Source organism: Oratosquilla oratoria, chromosome 12, assembly GCF_046742065.1.
Source record: "Oratosquilla oratoria isolate Oo_2021 chromosome 12, ASM4674206v1, whole genome shotgun sequence".
Classification (NCBI taxonomy): domain Eukaryota; kingdom Metazoa; phylum Arthropoda; class Malacostraca; order Stomatopoda; family Squillidae; genus Oratosquilla; species Oratosquilla oratoria.
The window spans coordinates 18,765,595-18,776,763 of NC_134788.1; the positions used below are offsets into that span (position 1 = coordinate 18,765,595).

Genomic DNA, 11,169 nt, shown 5'->3' on the forward strand with positions numbered 1-11,169 from the left:
TAAGATTGTAAAGGGAATTGAGAACATCAGAAGTGACAAAATTTTCACACTGAATGAGAATCCGACAAGAAATAATGGTCTCAAACTGTCCGGAAATATATTCAGGTAGGAAGTAGGTAGAAACAACTTTGCCAACCGTGTAGTTAATGAATGGAATAAACTTCCTGCACAGGTAGTGCAATGTAGTTCAGTTCGAAGCTTTAAGAATCATTTAGATAGATACCTAAGTAAGATGCTGTAATGATTATAATTCATATTATATTATTTGTTTTTGTTTTGTTATCATTTGTCTGTCTGATTTTCATTTATTATTAGTTATATGTTAATTTATTATTTACTATTTACCTGTTTGTTTATTATTTTAACTATACCTATTCATTTATTTATGTATTTTATTTGTTATTTACATTATTATAGTTTTTATTTATTATTTTATTATCAATATGATTTTTTTTTTTTTTTTTTTGCATCCGACCTAGATATGGATCAAAAGGTCTCCTGTCGGCATGCTCCGCCTTTGTAATCCTTTATATGTGTGTGTGTATATATATATACATATATATGTATATGTATATATATATATATATACATATATATGTGTGTGTGTGTGTGTGTGTGTGTGTGCGTGTGCGTGCGCGTGCGCGTGCGTGTGCGTGTGTGCGTGTGCGTGTGTGTGTGTGTGTGTGTGTGTACATCCATACATACATATGTACATATATTGTTGCGACAAAGAAAAAGTAGCCTCTACTCACACTTTCATTGATATCATCTATGATAACCGTTTTCTTTCATCGCAGTTATGCCTCGTTTTTCTCGCCGCTTCTGAAGATCGGAGGCGCCAGGACCGAGACGACGAGACGCGACGTCAAGAAGGAAGATTCTCAAGAGGAATTCCAGATGGTCCATACAGGTTCTTGGACGCAGAATTCTTCCAGGTCAAATTTCCTGATGGAAGTGTTGGACCATGAGAACCACATGAGTCTCCCAACTGTTTAGAAAAAATAAACAAATAAATGAATAGAAAGAGGAAAAAATCATCGTTTCAGTGCGAAGACAGCCTTCTTAGGGAACCCGCACAGATAGAGGATGTCGGGCGACAATTTTATTCAGCTGAGGGAAGCCCCGGAAATGCAGTGGAAGATTTGCGCGGAATCTCGAAGGTTTCGAGATATGGTGCAATTCAATCACTGCATTCACTGGGGCTTCTCCTCAGAGGAATAATATAGTTTTCTTTTCGCCAAAATCAAGAAAAAAAAAATCGAGGGCTTACATGGTCCTGTTGGATCCAGTCTTGGCGCACGAGTTGCCGTCGTTTCCTTTTTCTCTCAAGTTCCCGCTGGAAGATTGCAGGACGTGCTTCGAAGGCAGTTCCATGAAAAAAGTACAATAACCATCGTTTGAAAAAAAAAAAAAAAATCAATACAACTCTCATCAGGTTCTCCATGATGTCACACTTGGATCCCATGCAGCAGTTGTGACGTCACACTTGGATTCCGTACAAGATCTGTGACGTCACACTTGGGTCACATGCATGAAGCAAATGTGGAGCCGGAAAATTCCAGTCGGGCGCCTTGACCACGACGGAATAGCTATCAAGACCCTGTATATATGGCAGCAATCGTGGGATTTGGGCAGCATTGTAGCCCAGTGGATACCGTGTTGAGCTCATGACCAAGTGGTCGTGAGTTCCATTCCAGGGACCCTCTGCGTGCTTCTTGATTTGGTTCCTGACAGCCCTGGCCGGGCGGGGAGGTGACCCAAACACCGGCTTAAAAACCCAGCTGCATGCCGCAACTGACGGGGCTTGCCCTACCCGGAGGTTATCGCTTCCCACTTCGTGTGACTTTTTTTTTTTTCTGAAAGGTGAGATATCTGCTCTCCATCTCGGGAAAGATGTTGGCCAGGATCATCCTGAACGGTTTTGAGTAAGTTGCACCGGGAATCTTATCGAAATCGGAATCTCAAAGTGGGTTCCGTTCGACGTTATCGCGTGCGTGTGCCAGGCAGCTACGGAAAAGGGCTCTAGAAGAGCAAAAACCTCTCTTTCTCGTGTTCTACGATTTGGAGAAAGCGTATGACAGTGAAAACATCTATGGTGACCATTTTCTGTCACGCGGGAGAGGCCACAAATGAGGTCAGGCAGTTATGGATCTCATGGCAGTAGCAGCTATAAGATACATACATATATACGTACGTACATATATTGATGCAACAAAAAAAAAGAATTGCCTAGTTTAGGCTTGATGGTCTCTTGCAGTCTCCTTTATTCTTGATGTACTTATGCGGTCTGTTCTTCTTGAGAAGAATATGGGCCTGTCCTATCTAGAATAACCGTGTACATCACCGTGGCAGTCACCACCTGCAGAATTTTCTCTTATAGATACTCCGGCAAGGAAGAATCACCGAGACCATGCACGTGTCCGCCTACAGGCCGAAGCCCAGATCCAAAACATGACGCGGCTGTCTATTCAAAGATGATCTCTGTAAACTCCATCATGCCGCACACTGTGGCATCCGTCTTCGTGAAGGATGGTCTAGCTTTCAGCAGGAGAGTAAGTGACTACACGCTCCAAACCAAAGTCATCGTTATCTCGGGGTCTTTGGATAATGACCTGATCATATCTGGTCCTATAGTGATCCACAAGTACACGAGGTCTGTCATAGACAGTCTAAGACACACTCAGCCTATGGATAACCTCCGCCTCCAGGTCTCTATGCCCCTTTTTTTTTCTTCTATTTATTTATCTATTTATTTTTTCTAAACAATTGGGAGATTCTTCTAGGTTGCATAACCCAACACTTCCATCACGAAACCATCAGGAAGCTGTATGGACTACCTTGAGCTCGTCAGGAAGATCCTCCTTTTTTGGCGTCGCGTTCCGTCGTCTTTGTCTCGGCGTCTCCGATCGTCAGAAGCGGCGAGAGAAACGAGGCATGACAGTGACGAAAGAAAGTGGTTATCACTGATGATATCGATGAAAGTATGACTAGAGTCGATTTATTTTTGTCGCATCAATATATGTACGTATGTAGTGTATGTATGTATGTATATATCTTATAGCTGCTACTGCCATGAGATCCATAATGGCCTGACCTCATTTGTGGCCTCTACCGAGAGACAGAAAGTGGTTACCATGATTATTTCCACTGTCATACGCTTTCTCTAAATCGTTGAACACAAGAAAGAGAGGGTTTTTCTGTTCTGGAGTCTTTTTCTGTAGCTAGCTGGCTGGCTGGCACACAAAATCACGTCGACTGGAACCCACTTTGTGATTCCGACATCGATAAGATTTCCTGTTCAACTTATTCAAAACCGTTCAGGATGATCCTGCCCAGCATCTTCAGAAAAAAAGTTCCACATAGTGGGAAGTGAGAAACCCCTGGTGGCAGGCCCTGTCAGTTGTGGCAAGCCGCTGGGTTTTTAGGCCGGTGTTTGGGTCACCTCCCCGTCTGGCCAGAGCTGTCGGGAACCAGCTCAAGAAGCACACAACGGGTCCTGGGAATCGAACTCAGGACCACCTGCTTGTAAGTTCAACACGGTATCCACTGGGCGGTCCAAATGCCACAACAACTACTACTTGTAGCTCGATTTTTCCCCCAGAATGAGAGCATCCTTCGGGGTCTTGATGGCTCTTCCGTCGTGCCCAAAGGGTTCGACTGGAATTATCGGCTCCGCATTGGCTTCACGTGACCCAAGTGTGACGTCACAGATATTCCATGAGACCTAAGTGTGACGTCATGGAGAATCTCATGAGTTTATTTATTTATTTATTTATTATTATTCTGATTTTTTTCGTAGACGATGGTTACTGCATTTTTATCTTTTATTTTTTTTTTTCATGGAATCGCCGTTGAAATACGTCCTACACTCTTGGAGTGGAAATTCCTTGAGAGAGAAAAAAAAAAAAACAGTGTCCACACGTGCGCCAAGCCTGGATCCAACAGGAGGGCCATGGAAGCCACCCATTTTTTTTTCTCCTGATTTTGGTGAAAGATAGCCGATTTCATTCGTCTGAGGAGAAGCACCAGTGAATGCAGTGGTTAAATTGCACCATATCTCGGAACCTTCGAGATTCCGCGCAAATCTTCCTCTGCATTCCCGGGACTTCGCTCAGCTTAATAAAATCCATCGAACGACTTTCTCCATCTGTACGGTTTCTCCAAGAAGGACGTCTTCTTCGCACTGAAGGGATGAATTTTTTCCCTCTCACTTTTATTTTTCTTTTCTTTTTCTATTTCTATTTTTTTCCTTCTTTTTTTTTCCAATCGGGAGACTCTTCTGGCTCTCATAGACCAAGACTTTCATCAGAAAACCCTCCCTACCTGGATGGCTTCTGCGTCCAGGAACCTGTATCTGGAGTTCGTCTTGAGGATCTTCTTTCCTGGCGTCGCGTCTCGTCGTCTTGGTTTCGGCGCCTCCGATCGTCAGTAGCGGCGAGGGAAACGAAGCATGACAGCGGTGAAAGAAAAGTTATCATAGATGAAGTTGATGAAATCGTGAGTAAAGGCGACTTTCTGTCGCATCAATATATGAACGTATGTGTATATATATATATATATATATATATATATATATATATATATATATACATATATATATATAAATGTATGTATACATATGCAGATACCACAGGGAAATTAAAGTTCAGAATACTAAACGTTTTCGTCTATTACGACATCCTTAGAGTAGAAGAAAGAGAAATAGAACACTATATCTATACAGAAATAAGAAAACTAGGGAAGGTTACAGCCACATAAAACCTTCAGACTATATACATACACACACATACAAATACACATGGAAATAATAATAGTAATAATAAAACAATGAAATAGCAATGACAGAAAAGGACAACCATGTGGCTGAAAAGTCCACAGGGACATTTGGCACAGTTAGGAGTCGTGGTACTGTTTTATTATCCTATTAATGATGAAATGATCCAGTTTAAATAAACCTAAACTCAAGTTGATGTTATTATCAAAATTGCTTTTTGTAAAACTGGATTCAATGGTGTTCCTTCTTAAAACAGAATTACACAAAAAAAATTTTTTTTAGCATTGTCCCAGTCAGTGTGGTTTGTGTCTCTTACATGGACAAAAACTCCACTAGACATCTGGCCCGTCGTTATACTTTATCTATGTTGATTCATCCTAATATTCAAATGTTTATCACTTTGGCCATTGTAACAGGAGCTACAGTGTTAACAGGGAATACTGTAAACGCATCTTACATTAATCCAAGGGGAATCTTTAATGAGGAGTTCTTTGATGGTACTGTTTTTGAAAATAACATTGATATTGAACTCCTTAAGTATGCGAGGAAGTCTTACAAGATTTTCATGAAAGGGAAGAACTAAAAGATTTTTCTTGCAAAAAAGTATCTTTTTGAGATGTATTAAAATAAGACTTCCTGACCCTATATTGTGCTTTATCTATAACATATCTAGGATATTTCAAGCCCGATGTAATGTTATATATTCTTCTTATCTCTTGGTCTAAAAATTCCGGACTGCAAATTCTATAAGCTCTTAAAAACATGGATGAAAAAATAGAAACTTTAATATCAATATGATGTGCAGAATAGAAATGGACACATGACAAAACATTGCTTGGTTTCTAAAAAATGTCAAACCTAAAACATCTATCTTTTCTAATAATAGAAACATCTAAAAAGGACAGTTTGTTATCTTGTTCTACCTCCGTTTTAAATCTAATAGAAGGCACTAAATCATTCAATTTAACAAGATTTTTTTTCCAAATTAAGATCAGTGGGCCAAATACATAAATTGCCATCGACATATCGATGACTTTACGGGGGAGAATACAAGGTAGCAGTTCCCTTTCAAAGAACTCCATATACAAATTGCTTAAAACTGGGGATAATGGGTTGCGTTTAACTTACATCGTCTCTTGATAGCTCAATCGGATTAGTCATTGGTCATTTGTTACGTATGAGCAGTGGTTCGGGATTTAAACACTTTCATCAGGATAGAAACCACAAGAAAGATGGGGGTGTTCTATTGTACGTTAAAAACAATGTTCATGCTTGTGTTTTAGAGAAAGTGAAACAGGATGCATATGATAGTTTGTGGGTTGAGTTAACCCAAACAAATGGAAAAAAAAGAAAAGAATATAGGTGTAATATATAGGCCAAAGACATTATCATTAGCAGACGACAAACTGTTATTTCAAGAACTGTCTAGTTTCTGCAACCGGGATTTATTGATAATGGGTGATTTCAATTTTACTGACATTGGTTGGATGACCCTTGAACATGGCCATATAGGTAGTCGCTTGTTTGATTTTCTTGGTGACAATTACTTAATTCAGCATGTAAAAGACCCCACAAGATATGGAAACTTACTCGATCTATTGATCACTAGCCGCGAAAGCATGGTAACTGATGTAGAAGTCGGTGAATCTGTTGCAAATAGCGATCACAACTTAGTTAGATTCAAACTCCTAAACAATTTTAGAATAGATACTTGTGTTTCTAAAATACCCGATTTCAGTAAAGCTCAGTTCATAGGACTACGTCAGGAGCTTCAGCTTACAGATTGGGAGGCAAAATTAAACGAAAGACCTGTAGATCAGATGTGGGAAATATTTCAAAATACGCTCACTAAGATGATTCAAACTTACATTCCTTTTAAGTACAGACGTCCCCCAAATCAGGCTCGCCCAAAGTGGCTCGACAAAGAAACTGAAAAAAGTATTGCTAAAAAGAGACAGGCTTATAAGAAATATAAGTGCTCGGGTGCATCTAATGACTATGAAAGTTATGTATCAATACAGAGAGATTTAAAAAAGACAATAAGAAAAAGAAAACGACAATACGAAATGAACATCGCTGATAAATCCAAAGAGAATCCCAAAGAATTCTATAGTTACATTAGAGATAAAAAGGTTGTTAGGAATCACATTGGTCCACTATTATCTGCTGACGGTCAACTTGAATATTCAAATGAAGGAATGTGTAATATCTTAAACAATTATTTTAGCTCGGTATTCGTAAACGAAACACCTCAAGGTGAATTCCAAACTGAAACCTGTGAAAAGTCTGGAGTAAACTTACTCACTACGGTAAATATAACAAAAGAAAAAATTAAAAGGTGTATAGACAAACTCAAAGTTAATAAAACACCAGGGCCTGACGGTTGGCATCCAAGAATCTTAAAGGAAATGAAAAATGAGATTGTTGTTCCATTAGAAATTATTTTCAAGAAATCCATCATATCCGGAGATGTCCCAAGAGAATGGAAGCTAGCTAACGTTACTCCCATATTCAAAAAAGGTGACAAAAAGAAACCAAATAACTATAGGCCTATAAGTTTGACTTCAATCGAAGGAAAAATAGTGGAAACTTTCATCAGAGATGCTATCGAACATCATTTAGAAAGTAACCGTTTGATAAATGATAGCCAGCATGGTTTCAGACGGAAACGTTCTTGCGTGACTAACTTACTCGAATTCTACAACACAGTTATCTCGAATTATGACAAAAGAAACAATATAGATTTAATATATCTAGACTTTGCAAAAGCTTTTGATACCGTCCCACACGAAAGACTACTTACTAAACTAGCTTTGCATGGAATAAGTGGTAGCCTATTAGGTTGGACTAGTAATTGGTTGAATGGTCGAAAACAGAGTTGTTTTAAATGGAAAAACTTCTGGATGGAAAAGTGTTGCAAGTGGAGTTCCTCAGGGTTCCGTTCTTGGGCCACTTCTATTCATAGTATATATAAATGATATAGACCATGGACTAAAATCTACTGTTTCCAAATTTGCTGATGATACAAAACTGTGCGGAGTGGCAAATGATCACTCAAACCAATTAGATATTCAAGAAGATTTAGATCAATTACAGCAATGGTCTGAAAAGTGGCTAATGAAATTTAACACGAATAAATGCAAGGTAATGCACATAGGTAAAAATAACAGTAAGTACGATTACAAGTTATTTGGAAATTCGTTAACAAAAGTGGATAGTGAAAAAGATCTCGGCGTAATTATCAGTAACGACCTCAAATCATCCAAGCAGTGTATTTCAGCCTCTGAGAAAGCAAATAAGATTCTAGGACTGATTGCGCGATCTTTTGATTTCAAAAGTCCATCACTCATTAACAAGCTATATAAATCGTTAGTTCGTCCACATTTGGAATATGCTGTTTCCGTATGGTCACCGAATCTCATTAAAGACATTGACAGAATATACACTGTATGTATATATATGTATATATATATATATATGTTGCATGGTGAGAGATCAGACTATTTTATTCACTCGTAGATATTTTCACATCTCGATCTAAGCCTTCACCACTACTACACCCTCCATACCACACACGACAACACCAACAATCACTACCACCACCACTATGCCAACGTCCATTACTACCACGAAACCCAAAACCACACAAATCTTCTTCCTCGGAGGTTAAAACCCTCCCACGTGGTAAATTAACCACCACATGGGAGATGATCCCCCCCCCGGGGGTGACGTCACGCAGCCACCTTTACCTTAAGTGCAAGGATATCCTGGGAGGTTGCATAAGGAACATGAAGATATTCAACATGTATTACTGGTACACGCACATACGCACACAAGTGCACACACATATACAGTATATACACACACAGGTGCACACATTCATACATACATACATACATACACACACATACATACAATCACACACACACAGACACACACACACACACGCACACACACACACACACACACACACACACACACACACACACACACACACACACACACACACACACACACACACACACACACACACACACACACACACACACACACACACACACATATACAAGTGCATACTCTGATGGGCAATGAATTTTGTGTGTGTATGTGTGTGTGTGTGTGTGTGTGTGTGTGTGTGTGTGTGTGTGTTTGTGTCTGTGTGTGTGTGTGTGTGTGTGTGTGTGTGTGTGTGTGTGTGTGTGTGTGTGTGTGTGTGTGTGTGTGTGTGTACGTGTGTGTGTGTACGTGTGTGTGTGTGTGTGTGTGTGTGTGTGTGTGTGTGTGTGTGTGTGTGTGTGTGTGTGTGTAAGGTTTCAGGAATACTCACACATCGGGTCATATATCATGAGCTCTAATCTAGGAGGATAAAAGCTGTCGACCACGTGCCCAACACGTGATCCAAGACAGTGATGCATCACACACAAGCACATACACTTGTTCACTCATGTATACAGACAAGGAATGTTTAAACAATGAGAGACAGAAAAGAGAAAAACGCTGAAATAAAATTAAGCGAAAACGTAAATGAATGAAAAACGTGAAAATGGAAATAGGATAGAAACGCTAAAATCAGATTTAGTGAAAACAAGAAACACTAGAATAAGATTTAATGAAAACACGGACATGGAAGGAGAAAACACGGAATGGAAATAAGAAACGAAACGAGAAAAGAAAAAGGAGCAAAATTGGAAACAGAAAAGAGAGAGAGAAATAGAGATAGAGAGAGAGAGAGAGAGGGAGAGAGAGAATTTGGAAGTTGATGTTTGTGTGGAACTTCTTTATTGACTTGACTTTAATATCATTTGAAAACCTGGTGTGCGCACATTTTTTCTTTATGTGCGCTAGTCATAAAACATACATGCGCGCGCACATGCTCACAGTTTAGAGGGAACGTTAGTAATTATCAACGAAGAAATACTAAAAGGACTTCTTCCTAAATACACCAACGTTGACATCAACAGATATTTTCGGTTTGGTCAGCAATTTGCGTTTCGTACTCACCGAAGGACGTAAACAACGAGCGCGCTGAGTGACCCAATCTGTGATGCGACCTCGGGTCACGTGATCGGTCGCGTCCACCCCCAGGGTCGAAGATCTTTGGACAGGGATGAAGAAAAGCGAGGATACCCATTGGAGAGACCGATTTGAGGTGCAGAAACCTCTCGGCAAAGGCGGCTTCGGGTGTGTTTACCTGGCGAAGGACCGAGCCAGCGGCACCCAAGTCGCGATCAAGGAAGCCTCTCTCTCCCTCATCGACAACTGGGGGTGGCGCGAAGGGACGAGAGTGCCCTTGGAGGCCTCTCTACTGCACAAGGTCCAAGCGGTTCCTGGGGTCATAGAACTGCACGAGTGTTTCGTTTCCGAAGGCAATTTCTACATGGTTATGGAGCTTGTGCCCGAAGCGACCTCATTATATGATTACATGGAAAAGCGTGGTAAGCTCCCCTATCCACAAATCAAGCGGCTCTTTTGTGACATCGTAAAGACGGTCCAACGATGTCTAAACGCAGGCGTTTCTCATAAGGACATTAAAGCAGAGAACGTCTTGCTCTATGTGGATCCAGCCTCAGAGGAGCTTGAAATAAAGTTAATCGACTTTGGATGCGGGGAGAGGATCAAAGGCTACAAGGGAGGACACACAGGCGGGACATCGTTTTACTGGCCACCAGAGTACATCGCCAAAGGAAAGTTCCTCCACGTCCCGGCGACAGTATGGAGTCTCGGGACCCTCTTGTATTACCTGGTGTGCCATGACGACCCTTTCTACGAGGACAGCGAGATCGAAAAGGGTCAGCCGCCTCTCCCCGAATACCTTCCCCGGCAATGCCGCCACTTAATTATGAAGTGCTTCGCCATGGACCCTTGGGAGCGGCCCACCCTCCACGGGATCTTGGACCATCCCTGGCTGAAGGCTTTTAGCCGCTCCGATAGACGGGAACGAGCTCGAGCCGCCCGATCCGAAGCTCTTTCCACCAGATATCTTCAGGAAACTGAATTTCAAGGAGTGCGAGAGGAAACAGGACTCCTAGGCCCCAGTCAAGAAGAATACCCATCGTGCTTTACAGGAAGGAAGTGAAAAGGAAAGTGCGCCACAAAAACACAATAAGAAAAGAAAGAAGTGGTGGACAGCACTGATAAACATGAAGCCCATTAGACTCGTCAAGAAGCAATTTTAGTTGCTAAAAGTACGCGTATAATATGCCTGACAATGCCATGAAGTAACAGGCTCCCTCAGCTCAAGAAGAACGAGTTTATGGAAACTCGAGGAATACCGGAAAAAATCCGTCTAAAAGAGCCATACATAGTTACATAGAAAGGGCACACACATATGGGCTACCAGAAGGAAGTAACACATCCGTATAACATCCAGACAGACACAGAAAAGAGCTTAAGAA

General features: G+C 40.9%; 1 protein-coding gene across 1 annotated transcript; it reads left to right on the plus strand.

The window, feature by feature from the left end:
* The first annotated feature begins 9,881 nt into the window (after window positions 1-9,881).
* Window positions 9,882-10,850, plus strand: LOC143030249 (serine/threonine-protein kinase pim-1-like). Its single transcript, XM_076193407.1, has one exon. It carries the CDS (start codon window positions 9,882-9,884, stop codon window positions 10,848-10,850), a length of 969 nt encoding a protein of 322 aa, XP_076049522.1.
* Window positions 10,851-11,169: the final 319 nt, after the last annotated feature.